The sequence below is a fragment of the Perca fluviatilis genome, chromosome 13, assembly GCF_010015445.1.
Source record: "Perca fluviatilis chromosome 13, GENO_Pfluv_1.0, whole genome shotgun sequence".
In the NCBI taxonomy this organism is placed as follows: Eukaryota; Metazoa; Chordata; class Actinopteri; order Perciformes; family Percidae; genus Perca; species Perca fluviatilis.
In genome coordinates, this window is record NC_053124.1 from 25,357,097 (window position 1) to 25,373,299 (window position 16,203).

At 41.4% G+C, this 16,203-nt stretch overlaps 1 protein-coding gene across 6 annotated transcripts; it reads left to right on the forward strand.

The window, feature by feature from the left end:
- Nucleotides 1–334: 334 nt before the first annotated feature.
- Nucleotides 335–13,165, forward strand: eya3 (EYA transcriptional coactivator and phosphatase 3). Of its 6 annotated transcripts, none has more exons than XM_039819279.1 (19): nucleotides 335–407; nucleotides 3,479–3,574; nucleotides 4,217–4,266; nucleotides 4,925–5,019; nucleotides 5,089–5,169; nucleotides 5,730–5,784; nucleotides 6,224–6,333; nucleotides 6,591–6,728; nucleotides 6,930–7,015; nucleotides 7,360–7,537; nucleotides 7,685–7,854; nucleotides 8,122–8,205; nucleotides 8,318–8,407; nucleotides 8,891–8,949; nucleotides 9,104–9,264; nucleotides 10,517–10,643; nucleotides 11,047–11,168; nucleotides 11,284–11,384; nucleotides 11,998–13,165. In XM_039819279.1, the coding sequence occupies exons 2-19, from the start codon at nucleotides 3,527–3,529 to the stop codon at nucleotides 12,076–12,078; spliced, it is 1,836 nt and encodes a 611-aa protein (XP_039675213.1). In that variant the 5' UTR covers nucleotides 335–407; nucleotides 3,479–3,526; the 3' UTR covers nucleotides 12,079–13,165. The 6 variants fall into 6 exon arrangements, with proteins under 6 accessions (XP_039675213.1, XP_039675211.1, XP_039675210.1 ...); XM_039819277.1 differs by lacking the exon at nucleotides 335–407 and adding an exon at nucleotides 414–527 and having other exon boundaries at nucleotides 3,476–3,574; XM_039819276.1 differs by lacking the exon at nucleotides 335–407 and adding an exon at nucleotides 414–527.
- Nucleotides 13,166–16,203: the final 3,038 nt, after the last annotated feature.

A 16,203-nucleotide genomic window follows, 5' to 3' on the forward strand; every position in this document is an offset into this window, starting at 1 on the left:
GAAAGCACCTGGAACCAGAGAATAGCTGGCATAGAGCAGAAGTATAAAGCAGCAGGAAATAAGAAATAATAAAGCAAAGTACCTCAAAATTGTACTTGAGTAAATGTACTTAGTTAGCCCACATTCCACCACATGAACTGAGCTAGCTTAAAATTAAACAACTCATTAATTTAACTATTTTCTACACATGTTTTTAAAGTTTTTGTGACATACATGCATCCATAAGAGGTAACACACCCTGACAACGTTTGTAGAGGCTCTATCTATTAAAATAAATGTTTGCTGTCTTTTCTCTCACCTGTGTTGACGAACAGCGCCACACCTGTCGGTCGCACTGACATGGTCGGTCGTCTCCAGTCGCGCCAAAGGAAGGACTCCTGTGAATGAACAGGTTTTGCACATGCGCGGTAGGCACAACGACGAAAACTTCCTGCAAAATATTGCTCCCTAACAACAGACAAAGCTTGACACTGTGGATTAAATTGAAGACGCTTAAATAAAAGCGTGTCTCATTCACTCCTTCAATGGTAAGACTAGGGTTGATCGTTTTGGTGTGTCAGGGATGTTTGTGTTGCGATCAGCTTCGCAGTTGGGTGCAGCGGGAGTGAACGCTTTCACACGATGCCATTTCAATACCCACTCCAATGGCTGCTGGTCCCGATTAATTTCTGGTGCGAAAAACTTTAATGCCCGGGCAAAACTAAGTAACTCACAGCCAGCTTAATTATTTAACCAGTTTTGACCCTTGACAAGTTAGCTAGTATGCATGTAAAATGGACAGCGGATGACACAGTTAGTTCTATTAGAATTGATGGTAAAGCGCGTAAATATAGCGACTGTCTGCTAACGTTGGTAAGCTGCACGATGGCGTCTAAATGCTGGGTTGCAACGCTTAATTAGTGCCTGTTGTAGTTGCTTACAGTATCAGTGTTCTATTGCCCGTATCCAGCTTCATGTGTTGACTGTGCAGATTATGTTTAAACCTTTCTGTGTTTTAAATAAAGATAAACGAGCTGATGTGTTACAGGAATTAGTCTGATGTCAGATTTCACCTTCACAGCAAACTGTCCTCGGCTGGGTTATTTGCTGAATTCAGCTACGTAACGGTTGTCGGCTAACGTTTGCAGGTTACATGGATAGGAGCTTTACCTTCAGTTGATGCTGTGCCAGGATTTCTACCAAACTTTGTAAATTTGCAGTGTGCAGGAAAAACAGTACTGAAGACATGGTATTATTATAGCAAACCAGTGTTGGCACAGAGGTGTCGAAAGTATTTGTCTGCATCAGAGATGTATTTGTAGTCTGCAAACAATAAGAAATAAATTAAATCTCACAAGAAGGCTATTGGAACCAAACTACCGTGCCTCCTTTTTAGATTTATATATGTAACTAAAGTACAAAAGTCATATGAAGCCTTTCTGATAATGCTTTATTGTATGGGTCCAATGTTTTCCTAATAATTTCCCAGAAAGGAACAAATGTGACTGTAAATTCATAGGAAGATTTCTGGAAAAGACTGTATGTAGGGACAATGGATACAGTGATCAGTTGGTACTCTTACGTATTAGTATTTCAGGTCAGCAATAAATGCCAAAATGTAAGATTTCTTTGCAGGCAAGCAACCAATTCAACATTGAGTATTTCTAGTCATTAGCCTTTGAACAGTTCTTATAAGGAAATAGCTCTCACTTCTACTGTCAATGTTCCAATATAATCAGTAACACATTACATATCTCTTTCCAGAAACGTTTTTTAAGGAAATATCAGGAAATTACACAACCCGTCCACTATGTTTCTGACTTATTTTGTCAAATAAATGACAATCTATTCGAAAGTCAAGTCCAGCACAACATTAGATGTTTAGTTAAGCCAGGGTTTTCCCTACTATTATAAGGCTACGGCGCAGCATTCAAGCCGTTTTGGGCACCACCTAAGCCGAATCAATGTAAAATCAATGTGAACATCAAAACTAACTTAATGACTTTTTACAGATCTAATGGTTGTAGTTGGTCCCAGCTTTTGAGTTTTATTTATTATCTGCTCTAGCTTGTCCAGCGTTTTAGACACAGATATAGTAGTAATTATGGTCCAAAATAATGTCAAATTACAATTATTTTAAATTGAAAAATGTCACATTTTCTTAAAGGAAGGACACCTAAACCCCCCGCCAAATATGTGCATCCAAGTCTTCCGTAGACCTAGGGAAAACACCGGTTAAGCGTCCAAAGCCACTGCTTAACGGATTTTCCCTGGTCTGTGGTCTCCCCTAAACCTGGTACTCCACTCTGGGAAAAGACAGCAATCACTTGAAGCAGAGAAGGATCCTGTATCGGGGCGACGTTGGTCCTCGGGTAGGGCTATTCAACCCTAGTGTTGTTGTAATGCTGGCAGAGGAGAAGTGACTGAGCGGGGGGGGGGTTTAACCGTTGGCAACAGCCTGAGGGACGGTGGCTTTGATTAATTTTTTGTCAAATCAGCCAGAAAAAAACAACAGTAGTGTATATAGACTGGGAGTCTCTGGTTTGATAAATTGGCAAAGATTTGTATTAAAATTAAATTAAAAAGCAGCTGAGAACATAATGTTTTGGGGCCAGTGCAGCTGAGAAAATGTAGATCTTATTCTTTTTGACTTTTTGAGATCTTACAGCTATTTGGGGTTATGCAGGCTGTGTTTGAATATCTAAAATATAAGTATGTGGGTTAACTTATCAGTACATCATCCAGTGGCCTTATTTCCCTTCGACTTTAATCCTGTTTTGATTTCACTTAAATAGGTGTATATCTTGCGAATGTAATCCTGTTTTGCGAATGTAATCCTGTTTTGATTTCACTTACATAGGCCTATATCTTGCATAAGCTGACATGCTTCAAAGGCCCAGTCAATTCAGGTAGCATAGCACGCTTTTGATTCAGAGCGTGCACCATTTAACAACTGCCTGACACATGCATGGGTTTTTGAGTGTGCCGTCTGACCTATTTTCTTTCTTTCTGTATCTACATTACGTTGGTTAGATAAATGTTCCATCTCTCCAGCCGCGGAGGCCAGTTGAGCCATCAGGGGACAAAACAAGGTTAGATCTTATCACCTCGGAGCATCTATTGATACGACAGCTTGCACCTGAGCAGCTAATGCTTCTAGAGAATATGTTTTCATTGAATGATGGTTAGGTAACATGTAAAGTGGCACGCTTCCTTAATCCCACAGTAAACACAAGCGTGGTGGGGACATTACACAACGTCAGTGCCACACGTGCCTCACCTGCAGGTCTGATGCAGGAGATTAGTTATTTCTTCACAGTGCCCCATGGCACCACCTCCCTGCTGATTACCCCTGTGATAGTGGGAGGGGGACGCATCGATGAGGGCTTATGGGACAAAGGGGAGGGGAGAGTCACGCATCGGAAAACTACATAAGGCATAACCCCCCCCATTTATTCTGTGCCTATGTGTTTTTCGCTCCTGTGGTTGTGTGAAGCAGGGTCCCGACACGCTTTCCAGGAGCAGAGAGTAGGCTGTGCGTGCAGACATGTCGGGTCGCTCCGCTGCAGAGATGGATGACTCGCAGGAGCTGCCGGTGAGTGTGAACACGATGATGCCAACACAGAGCACGAGGGGAAGAGTTTGCCTCAGTAACTGCCATTACAAATTGGTTTTAAGATGAAACTGTACAGTTTCTCTTTTGCACACCCTTATAAATAGATTGATTACCCTTGTGTTTTTTAAATGCTGGTCAGCTAAATTCAGCACTTTTTAAAACATTTGTATTGGTTCTTGTAATTTGTGAAAGGCATATTTCACATTTCTTTGATTGAAGAAGCTCTGTAGCTGCAGTATTTGTGCAAACACTTGAGTACATCCTTTTTCACAGCGTAATTTATTGTGGTACTGTCAGTATTCACAATATTGTGGTGATTTACTGCTGTCAAGTATTATTCCTTTTTAATGCTTTAGAGCAAATATGCTTTATGCATCATGAAGTACTCCATAAAAGAATACTTGTTGCACCTCCTGAAGGACCTGTGTTTGACAGTAGTATTTGAGTATTTTTTTGTATCCACCTTAAAGTTTTTATGACAGGGGCTTGATTTTATTTTCATCTGACTTGATTGGCTACAATATTGGGGAAGAAAAGACGCACGTCACATTCCTGAAGCAGCAGCGAAAATAGAATTATGGCGAAAACCTTTTCTTTGAAATTCGTTTTGTGCGTTTGCAGACAAAGAAGGCCAAGCTTGAGATGGACGGTGGACTGGAGAAGGAGCCAAGGTGGGTCTTCACTGATCTTAGATCTGTTTCTGGTCTTTATATTGCTGCTTACAGACTGTGATGGAAAACCCTGAAGAACAAATGTTGAGTTTTGCAGACTGATCTCATGAAATGGCGTATGTATGACACGCCAATTCGTATGCCATTATTGGCATGTTATCAAGACGCCTACTCGCTTTTTAGCGTGTTTATCAACGCCGCTTGGCCTCCATTGACTTACGTTACCTTGCGATTGCGTGTGAATTTACGCCGTAGCGAGTAGTATGAAAGGGCAAAAACACGCGTAGGGAGGTTGGTCTGGGGGGGGGTGGGACGGTTAAAACACACGAGACCGGAGATCGTGTCCCACGTGTCACATTTCCTTTGTGTCCTGCGTTTCCTAAACTCAACCGTCGCGTGTATGTTTATGTCCGCTGTATATAGTGTAGACATACACGCAGATAGCTCCAAATGCGTACAGATAACACGCCACTTGGCTTTAGGAAAGTGGGCGTGTATGCTTACGCAAAGTCATGATATCACGTTGAGTTTTGAATAGACTGAGTTTTTTTTTGTGTGTGTGTGTGATTGTTATCTCATTGTTTTTGCCAGATTTACCTTTTTTATATGGCTGTTGGCTGACAGAAGAAACTGTAATGGATACTTAATGCTCTTCCAGTGATTTAGGTGACGATGGGAGTCCATCTGCTGTGTTGGGTTCTTCAGAGCAGGAAAGCTCTTACTCTGCCCTGTCCACAGCCCAACTTGAACCAGGTATGTAGATAATATGACCGCACTCGCTGCAGTGTCCCTGGAAGATACTGACAACATGTTTTATTGCAGGTGATCAGGAGCATTCGGACGCAGACAGAGGGGCAGCACCTCGAGCATGCGGTGACTCCATGAACTCCTATGCACATCCTGGTACGAACAGGAACCCTGTCTCAGTTCTAAACCATGCACATTTAAAGGTCCTAACAGAATAATGCTGCTCTTATACAATTCCAGTCCAAAGTTTGGACATGCTTTCTAGAGGTGTTGAAATTAATCAAATAATCGATGCATCGAATCGTGGACATGGACGATGCTGCATCAATAATCGGCCGGGCCATAATCGATTTATTTCTGTTTACAATTTAATGTAGGCCTAACAATCTTTCTGTTTACATATTCTGTTATGTTTTTCACATTCAGGAGGTGCCATGTGCTCAGTGCTGTAGTTTTATGTATCCAATTTATTTAGTATTAGAGCACTGCAGAATGTTTTGTTTTTGTAGCTTGAAAAGCTATGAATTAAATATCCTACATGGCTTTAATAGTAAAAATGTATTTGACGCATTGTGATATCGAATTGAATCGCTGACATGATAAAAGTAATCGAATCGGTAGATCTAATGCTTTCCCATTCGAGTGAGTGAGAAAACGTGTCCAAACTTTTGACTGGTACTGTATGTCAATCTGAAGCCGTGTTGTCTTTTTAACAGCCACAGACTCAACAGCAACATCTGAATACACCCAACAGGTTTATCAAGGAAGCAAGTGAGTACACTGCACAAAGCATTTTGTTGTTTATCATGTTTTAATGTTTTAACGTTTTTTTCGATCAGAGAAGGTGAAATGTGACGTATAGTGCAGGGCTCCAGTGTGCAACCATTTGACTCACATTATGAGTGACACTAGGCCTTCTTTGGTGGTTGCACCAGCAGCCATAATCTAGATTTTCCTGCTCCACTGTTTTAGGTTCGGGAGGAATGGATGCCAACAAATATAAAGAAAATTTAGAGAGACATTTAGATGCTAATGTTCAATTGTCAGTCCAGACATTGAAGTTGAAGAGAGGTTGGGTATACTGTTATTGTGTTGCTTGCGTGCCAACCAAAGTTTGTTTACAAACACCTGATAGTAGATCTCTAGTTTTACTTGGTGCACGTGCAGCGTGGCCGTCATGTGATGCAAATATCGATTCTCTTTCTTACAGCCCAGAAGTGACGTCGTACACCAGCCAGGTGGCCTTTCCTCCTCTGGCCCAGTCCACTGCATACTCGGCCTTCCTCCAGACAGGCCAGAACTACGGCCTCCCGCCCTTCGGTTAGTCCCCGCTCCTACTCTTAACAGCCTATTTTAACACTGCTCACTAAAAACCTAGCATCAAACCTTTTGTTACTTTGCTTAAGAGGCCTTACTGTGCTTTTGCGCTGTGGAATCAATTTGCTTTTGATCTCTGCTTAAACATCCACATCTTGACTGAAGGACCTGGTTTCTTAACTTGGCCCCATCTTCAATTATCCACTCCTCTTCGCTACCTCTTTCATTTTTCTGCTTCCCTTGCTCTCTTTCATCTTCAGGTGCTATGTGGCCAGGCATTAAAACAGAGACAGGGCTGCCTGAGGCTCCCTCTGGTGGCCAGTCTGGGTTTCTCAGCTTCAGCAACGCATATACCTCAACCCAGCCAGGCCAGCTGCACTACTCATACCCAAGCCAAGGCAAGCTGCAGCCTCACTCTGTCTCACAAAATAACACTGTCACACTCTCTGCAAATATGACAAGCACTGGAAAAATAAAAGGAGCTCTTGCAGTGACACAGCTCTGTCTTCCTCTTTTGTTGTTAATCGCCTCCAATACTGTGTAGAACCACTTTTTATTTTCCTCTGGCACTGTTTTAGTATAGCATTTTCTGTCTCCAGGCTCAAGCTTTACAACATCCAGTGTGTACTCCAGCATCCCTTCAGCTACGGCTGCTACCACAACCTCCACCACAGTGGCCCACCAGGTAAGGAGCATGTCAGTGTTCCTCCAAAGAAATGAAGACCAAAACTGTCTCTGTATGTTACATTTTTTAATGCATTGTCCTTATGTTACTAAAAACACACAATAAATGCACAATCGGTCCTCATGCCCTGAGGATCCTTTTATCTAAGTCTCCATCCCTGGGGTTGGGCTTAACTTGCTCATTGACACAGAACCTGAGATCATCACAGATATTGTGAATGATATGGGAAGTGTTTGGAAGCTGGAGATTGTTTCTGCATGTTAGTCAGACCGCTCCACGTGGCTCTTTTTTCCACCGCCCTTCTCTTGATCACAATTGTTTTTTGTTTATTTTCATTTCTCCAGGAATTTAGCAGCTACAACTCTCTGGGACAGGGTCAGTTCTCTCAGTACTACGCTCTGCCTCCCAGCTACGTGCCGGCCGGGCTGCCCAGCAGCGATGACCACGGCGCCGGTGTGGGAGTGGCCGGATATTCAGCTGTGAAGTCGGAGCAGGCCGCCTCAGCTGGACTGCCTCCCAGAGGTAACTTCAGTTCTTTGATTCATATTATTGTATGTTCAGCAGCATTCACTGCCCTAAGACTTTGGACCCGTGATCATTGTACTAGCTTGAGTCATAGCAGAAGAAATGTACTATTCGTGTACTCATTTCTGACCTTCGTGTATTAAGATGCGTCCCCACCAGAGAACCTCCCAGCAGGTGCAGCCCTTCCTACCAGTGTGGCTCTCCCCGCCGGAGCCAGGGATCACGACGAGGTTGGACGTAGGAACTCTGTAGGCAAAGCCAAAGGGAAGGGCCGGAGGTCTGATAGCTCCCCACCTGCTGACAGTGACCTGGAGGTAACCAACTCAGCAGTTTACGTATCTTTGCACACCTAAACAAAACATTAAAGGCTTGTTGGCCTGTTATTAGCTTAGCAGCATTTTAGAGTTTAAGACAAAGTTAAACTCAACAACTCATGTGGTCTCTCTAACCTGGAGGCTACTGATGTAAAGACTAACCACATGAAAAAGGTTAATAGGATTTAGTTGTAAAAAATAAATGAAAGATACAACTATTTTTAGAATGCAAAGTAATGTGAAATTATTTTTCCCTGCTCTTTTTAGCGCATTTTCCTTTGGGATCTGGATGAGACCATCATTATATTCCACTCACTTCTCACTGGCTCCTACGCACAGAAGTTTGGCAAGGTTGGTTTCTGTAAATCAGCTTGGCCGTTTGAGCTCGCCACATAAAATGAAAGAGTCTGACCTTGTTTATCGTATAAAAGATTGATGGAGGCTCTGTGTTGCGTTTGTTCAGGACCCAGCCACAGTGCTGAACTTGGGCTTGCAGATGGAGGAGCTGATCTTTGAGCTGGCAGACACCCACCTTTTCTTCAATGACCTGGAGGTACAGAGATACATTCAGACTGCTGTAGCCATGGCAGGAAAGGAGTTTTCAGTTTTTTTTCTGTCGCACACAGCAGCTGGTACAAACCAGACGAACTGGATGATTAATGGAAAGCCTCCCTTTTTTTTGACAGTCGTAACTAAGTTGCAGAATTAATTCCTTGATCTAATTAAGCTCCCTGAGTTCTGTAGAAATAGATTAGTAGTAGAAGGAAGTTACTTAGAAAAGAGTGGAGACAATCAAAAACTAGAAAAACTACACTCATTAAACTTGTTTGCATCCAGCATAGGCTACCTTTCAGCCACGGGTGTTTTCAAAGCCAAACAAACGGGAGCTTATAGCCTGTTGCAAAGATCCATTATCTTCAACTTATGAATATTTATATGTTATGATCCCAACTGTACATGGGTGTTGTCTTTTTACAAGTTTGGGTAACAAATACACAATTAGGCAAGAACCGGTTTTCTTTGTGTTTTCTTTAAGGAATGTGATCAAGTCCACGTTGAGGATGTTGTCTCTGATGACAACGGACAGGACCTGAGGTACGTAATATCTGTAACTAACGCAAAATATACAGTACAATAACTGCCTCATCACGCACATACTATTTATTTATACTCCTTTCAGACTTCAACATCATGACTGGAAAGCAGACCCCCCTATCATTTAAACAAAGTTTTTTTCTTCCTACTTTAGTAACTACAACTTCTTGGCGGATGGCTTTAATGGTTCCAGTGGTGGAGGGGCCTCAGGAACCACCACTGGAGTCCAGGGAGGGGTGGAGTGGATGCGGAAACTGGCCTTTCGCTACCGTCGGCTAAAAGAGATTTACAATAACTATAAAGGGAATGTTGGAGGTGAGTCAAAGGCACACATGAAAAAATCTGTGGGGTAGGCTACTGCTGCTTTTTTCTTTTCAAGAATACAACGGGGCCTCCTGGAAACCGTCTTTTAGTTGAAGTAAAAAAGACGTCAAGTCAGTTAAAGTGTTCAGAAGCTGCTCTTCTTTCAGTTCGGCTCCTGTTTATTGTGCTTTGAATGTCGTGTTTCTGCTGTGTTCGTTTTCCTAAGAAGAAACCTTGGCGCACTTGACCATCGTGTGAATTATAACATGTTTGGCGACTGTAAAACCAGTTACACAGTCCATGATCCGAAAGGCAAAAGGAAGCAAACGCTGTGTGCGCGGTGTCAAACAAACAAGTTAATGTATGAGCCCAGTGGCCAAAATAAACAGAGGGCTGTCTGTCTGTGTTTGTGTGTGCGTCTGCCACCATTTGCCTATTTAAATATCCAGACTGATCTCAAGAAGTGGCGTATGTATGACATGCAAATTTGTAGGCCATTTTGGCATGTTATCAAGACGAATACTCGCTTTTTGGCTTGTTTATCAACGCCGTTTGGCCTCCATTGACTTACATTACCTTGTGAAATTACCGTGTCAATTTACGTCAAGTTCTCCTGATAAAAGAATGGTAGCGAGTAGTATGAAAGCCCGAAAATCCGCGTAGGGAGGTTGGTTGGGGGGGTGGACGGGTCAAACAACACAGGACCGTCACCCAGGAGACTGGGGTTTGTGTCCCACGTGTCACGTTTCCTAAACCCAACCGTCCCGTTCTTCTTTTCCTAAACCCAACCCGTCCGCTGTATACAGTGTAGACATACACGCGGATAGCTCAAAATGCGTACAGGTAACACGCCACTTTTTTTGGGGGGCATTTTAGGCCTTTATTTTGAAAGGACATATGAAGACATGAAAGGGGAGAGAGAGGGGGAATGACACGCAGCAAAGGGAAGCTGGTCGGAGTCGAACCCGCGACCGCTGCGTCGAGGAGTAAACCTCCTTTACATGTGCGCCTGCTCTACCAACTGAGCTAACCCGGCCAATGTAGCGTGTATGTTTACGCGAAGTCATGATGTCACGTTGAAATATCAGACTTTGGAATTATGTTTTTGGGCACCAAACGCAAAACGTTTAAAACCACTTCAGACATTTGGAAATCTGGAAATGGGCAAGGTGTTAAAGTTACGTGTTTTTCTCTGTACGCTGATAATGGTATCTACATTTTGTGGTATTGAGGTTGTATCCTTACTGCATGTTGTCTCTTTCAGGCCTGTTGAGTCCTATGAAGAGGGAGCTGCTTCTCCAGCTTCAGTCTGACATCGAGAACGTTACGGACGCATGGCTCAGCACAGCCCTCAAGTCTCTGCTGCTCATCCAGTCCAGGTCTGAGCAGAGGTTATTATTTTCAAAGAATCTTTTAGGTCATATACTCTGCAGCGAGTTGAGTAAAGTGTGCTCTCGTCATGTGAACAATTACATCAAGGTGACGGCTTTATTAACATTGCCATCAGCGGTTTTCTCTTAGTAACCAAAATGAGTGAGTTGGGGGTTTAAAAGGCAATGTTTATTGAGAAGATGGTGCTAAATGCTGTTTAAAAGGATAGAAGTATACGCTTGGCTGGCATTTTCCTGTGCTGAATCTTTTTAGAGAAGTCTTTTAAAGTTCATGTTATATTTAGCTAAAACTGGCTCAACATCAATGCAGGATTGTGTAAGTCTTTGCCCTGATTAAGCTATTTTTCCTCTTTTAGCCCATATTTATGCATGTATATGTATGTATGTGATATTCCACCAACAGGGGGAAGTGTATGAATGTGTTGGTCACTACCACTCAGCTGGTTCCAGCTCTGGCGAAGGTGCTGCTCTACGGCCTGGGAGATGTCTTCCCCATCGAGAACATCTACAGTGCCACTAAAATAGGTTTGAATGAAGAAAAAATAAAAAAATGTACAATTAGTTCATCTCTTCTGTGACGGAGGAGGAAATCAGGTTTCTTTGTAATGCTTTATTTTCTCTGTGGTTTCCGTTCATGCAGGGAAAGAGAGTTGCTTCGAGAGGATCGTCTCTCGCTTTGGGAAGAAAGTGACTTATGTGGTGATAGGGGATGGTCGAGATGAGGAGTTTGCAGCAAAACAGGTAAACCTTTTTAAGTTTTCATGTCTCCTCACCCCCGCCTTTTATTGTGTCTGTAGGCAGTTCACTCAGACAAAGTTGCATTTGGCGGGTTTGCAGAAATGTTACAAATACAACGCAGTCACTGCAACCCCCGCTTTGTTTGTTTAGAAAGGCGTCCGCATGAGACGAAGGAGCTTACAAGTTAACATGAGTCGAAAGTTTAATAAATCATAAACTTAACGGTAACACTAACAAGTTGAGCTTCGAGAGAAATAATGGGAAAATAGTCTGAAGCTGGAGCCTGACAGTTGATTATTTACTGAAGTTACTTAATGTTACAATACGTTAGCACTCAGCATGTCCATACTGCAGCGATCCAAGTCCAGTCGGGTGCTTCTCTTTGGAGGTTGCCTTGTGTTTTACCAGCCTGGTTCCAGACTTGTGAATCGCCAGCTTCATCTTTGATTTATTTGTCCACATAATTAAAAATGAAATGGAAATCCAGTCTGATTATCAAGCGAGTGTTTTATCCATTTGCTTTACCAACTGTCGACTACATTTCCTGCTTCTCCTCCATGTTTGTTTCTGACATGCTGCTATGTTTCTTTGCCCGTGTCTGTCTCCCTATCCGTAGCACAATATGCCTTTCTGGCGGATCTCCACTCACGGCGACCTCGTGTCCCTGCACCAAGCGCTGGAACTGGACTTCTTGTAAAGGAGGGCAGCATTGAATGTCGCACGCTAAAGGGAAAATGTAGTCGTCATCGTCCTGTCGATTTTTGTGGAGTGACATTGTGCGAGAAAAGCCTCCACAACCCCTCAACGACACACACTTGCATATTTGAAAATCTGCCCTCGCAAAGACGACTAATGACTCCGTATGTGTGACGGTGTGTGATGGTAACGTACCGAGGTGGACTTTGGCTCGGAGCTGACTGCGAGAAACAGACTGGATGCATCATTCGGCTGAGTTAGGGTTCCTCACGCCCAGCACTCCCCTCCTTTACGGCAGCTAACCTCACCACGGCTGAAACTGGCACTGATTTGGACGCAGAAGGGAAGAAATCACTTCATTTTTTTTTTTTTCCTAGTCTTTGGTCTCATTTTCTTTTCAAGTATCAAAGTCTCTTGCAGTGAAACCGATCCCTCTAATTTGTATGTCTCTTTCTGGCATTGTCTTTACTTTTTTGTTGTTGTGGCTTTTTATTTAGGCTCCGTGTTAACTGAAAGAATAATAGCAAAGCAAAAAAAAAAAGAAGTTCTTTCTTGGTTTGTTTTGCACTCATACAAAGAAATGAAAGCATCAATTTGCAGAAGTTACTGTAGTCATAAAGTATTATATCATAATCCCAGAATTTAACATTACGAAACTAGATGAGGGTTAAAAAAATGTAATTTGGTCATGACCTCCCCTCCTGACCCGACCAAACCACACCACCAGTCAGCTGTCCTGACCTCTCCACTGTGTTGCAACAGCAGACGTATGGTCCTCTTTAGTATGTGTGATCTGTTGTCAGTGAGTAGGCTATGTGGCGCCAGTCATACTTCTCACAAACCTCAACCAGCCTTCCTGTGAGGTAGTAAGCAGAGCGGGAAGCACCAAACATAAACCAAAACACTGATGATCAATTTCTCAATGACTCAGGAGTTTTCCAGTAGAGTTGGACTTCACTTTGGCGAGTAGACGAGAAGTGCATTTCCTGCCCCAGCAGTAGTCGGTAGACAATGCACGTGTCCAATGAAGACTTTAGTAGCTGTGTCCCAAATCCCAAATAAATACCATTCTGTCATCGCGGATCATGGAAATTTATTTGCGCACTTAAAACAAAAGATTTAATAAAAGCTTCTTTCTTTTCACATTTTTATTTACAGCAATATGTTATTTATATCATAATAGGCTGTATATTAACTTATTGGGAGAAAATGGGTAGTTGCACCCCCAAGTAGCCAAAGTGGCGTGATCCTCGTTTCATAATACGCCTTTGCGAAGATTCGACTGTGAGATTGGCAGTCGAATCAGGCTCCTTCAATCAAAGCATCGAATATTCGACTACTCAGGGTCACCTCAAGGTTTGAGTATGATTTATTTCTAGTGTGAAGACCTCAACATACTAAAAAAGAATTGGTATGTTTTTGGGATTTGGGATACGCAGCTCGGATGTCCAAATTCGGTGAATTTGAAGGAAGGGTTAAATTTTTCTTTTATATGGGTTTAAAAAAAAAAAAAAAAGTCTGCTACTTCTCAAGCTCCATAAACCATTTAACGAAACTGTGATTACCTGAAAACTGCTTTGACACAAGGCTACAGGGTTGTCCCCAGGGGCCCGTTGTCTCATTATCCGTCCATGCTCTCACCTCTCAACCTCTGACTCGCTAATACAGTGTTAGAAGGATCAGAATCGCTTAAGAGGTTTAATTTTAAAGTTTCCTCTTTTCTTAGTGAAGACCGTTGTAACATGTCATCACAAGAGGTGGGCAGTATACACAAAGCAGTTGTCCAACTTGATAAAACCAGGTCAAACAAATACCTTGTTAGTAGAATTACATTTTATTACTCTTACATGTTGTTTCTACAAAATCAGTTGCTATTTTTTTTATGGCATACTTTTGTTTCCAAAGACTTTACTCAACCTGTTTTCTTAGTTTTTCTCACAAAATGTTTTTTTTTTTTTTAATTGATTTAGCTTTGTATTAGTTTTACACGAGAGCTGCAACTAACAATTACTGTCATTATGGATTAATATGCAGACTATCTTGAGACTTTATTTTAGTCATTTTTAAATTAAAAATGCCAAGAATTAGCTGGTTCCAGCTTCTCAAATGAAAGGATTTGCTGTTTTCTTTGGCTTATATTATGATAAACTAAATATGTTTGGGCTTTGTTGGTCAAAACAGGCTTTTTTTTTTTTTTTTTTTATAAACATAATAGTCAAAATTCCCAGAACCAAAAGTGACGTCTTTAAATCGTTTGTAAACCAAACCAAAAGTCCAAAAGCCCAAAATATTGAATCGAGCAAATATTCACGTCAAAACCAGTGATTCTTCTGTGATACTTTAGCTCTAAGAAATTGCGATTTTAAACAATGTTAAAATAGTTTGCAGACTAATCACGATTGCTTGTACAGCTTTTCTGAATTTTCAGCCACATGACAACCCAAAACCTCTCGAAGGCATATTGGAGTTGAAAAAAACCCACAAAGGATAATGACTGTGCAATACATTTCTACTTTGCTCATTAACTGTATTTCAAGGGATTTTTTCATTTTGTAGACTGTTAGAAAAGCCGCCAGGGTCGATCGATTTCCTCCCTGGTCCGTATGAGATTACGACTGAACAATACTGAGCCTGAAGAAGATTTTGTATTTACACACACATGCAGCTTGACCGTTAAGAATGTGTATTTCTGTGTATTTTGTTTGCGTGACTGCATATTTATATTGTGCCTTTAACCATCATCTGTATGCATAATCTAATTAAAATATGTAAGATTTGTTTGATACATTTATCACTGCATTGTTATCCAAAGTGTTATCTTACAATTTTTTTTTTTACTCAATACTTTAAGTGTTTTGTTACTAGACTTGGTTTGATTTGATTGCCCTGTCTGCACTGTATTCCAAAGGCCGCCTACTAGAAAACAGTGTATCCATTTTGGGGAGAAACTGATCATGTTCATCGTTTTAAACAAAGCAGTTTTAGTGAAGGGCTTAAGATGGTTTACAGTTAATTTGCTGTTAAAATGTTTTTCAAGAAAACATCTTAATTTGGAGTGACAATACATTTGTGTTTTATATAAATTTACTCGTGAAAATCTCACTTTAAACAATCTCTGCTTTGTATTCGATTTCTGCTTCCTTTTGAAAAGGAGATTGCATTTATTTTGTTGCTGTGAAACGCTTGGCATCGTTTAGAGACAATCCCCATCTATAACACATTGTGTTTTTAATGCAGGTCAGATTACTAAAGTGAAAGGCATGTTTGATTGTTCAGTGTGAGTGAGTTAAAGGCAAATGGGCTCATCTATCAGTCCTGACTCACAAGAGAGTGGGGAGAAAATATGCAAACTTTGCATTTTTTGTTCAATGTGTTTTTGGTTCATTTCTTTACTTTGTCTGCATGTCGTGTCTGTTTTGAAGTATACCATGGCTGTTAAATAATGACCTTGCAATGTTTAAGGGGCTATATTCTTCTGTGTCCTCTTTTTCTTTCTAATGCCAAATACTGTTATTTTTAAAATACTGTTTAGTTTTTTTCTTTTTATGCATTTCATCTCATTTTCAAGGACATGGGAGGCCATATAGGGACATGTAGAGGGCCTGAATGTGATCCTGTAAACTGAACACTATCATAATAATCAATGCTAATTTAATTACAATACTCACTAGTCCCCCCCACAGTAGCTCAACACAGTCCTGTAAGGTTTTCCTGTGTACCTGAGACACTCAATACAGTGTAAATAAACTTTAAAAAGTTTCTTTTTTATTTATTAGTTTAAAGGGAAACTATCATAGCATTTTCAGGTTCATATTTGTATTTTGTGTTTGTACTAGGACATGTTTACATGCTTTAATGTTCCAAAAACACTATCCTTCTCATACTGCCCATGGCTGCTGCTCCTGTATTCACCTTCTGTATTAGACGCTCTGCTGGACCATCTATCTCTTTAAGCCCCCCCACCCAGAAAAGCCCAGTCTGCTCTGATTGGCCAGCGTGTTTCCTGGAATCTCCCCTGAGCTCCAGTTTTGTTTCACTAGTAACAACTGGAGCTACTGCAAACGAGTATATAGCGGGACTTTGTACTGTGAAAAATCACAAGTAAAGGCTTCGAAACCAAATTAAT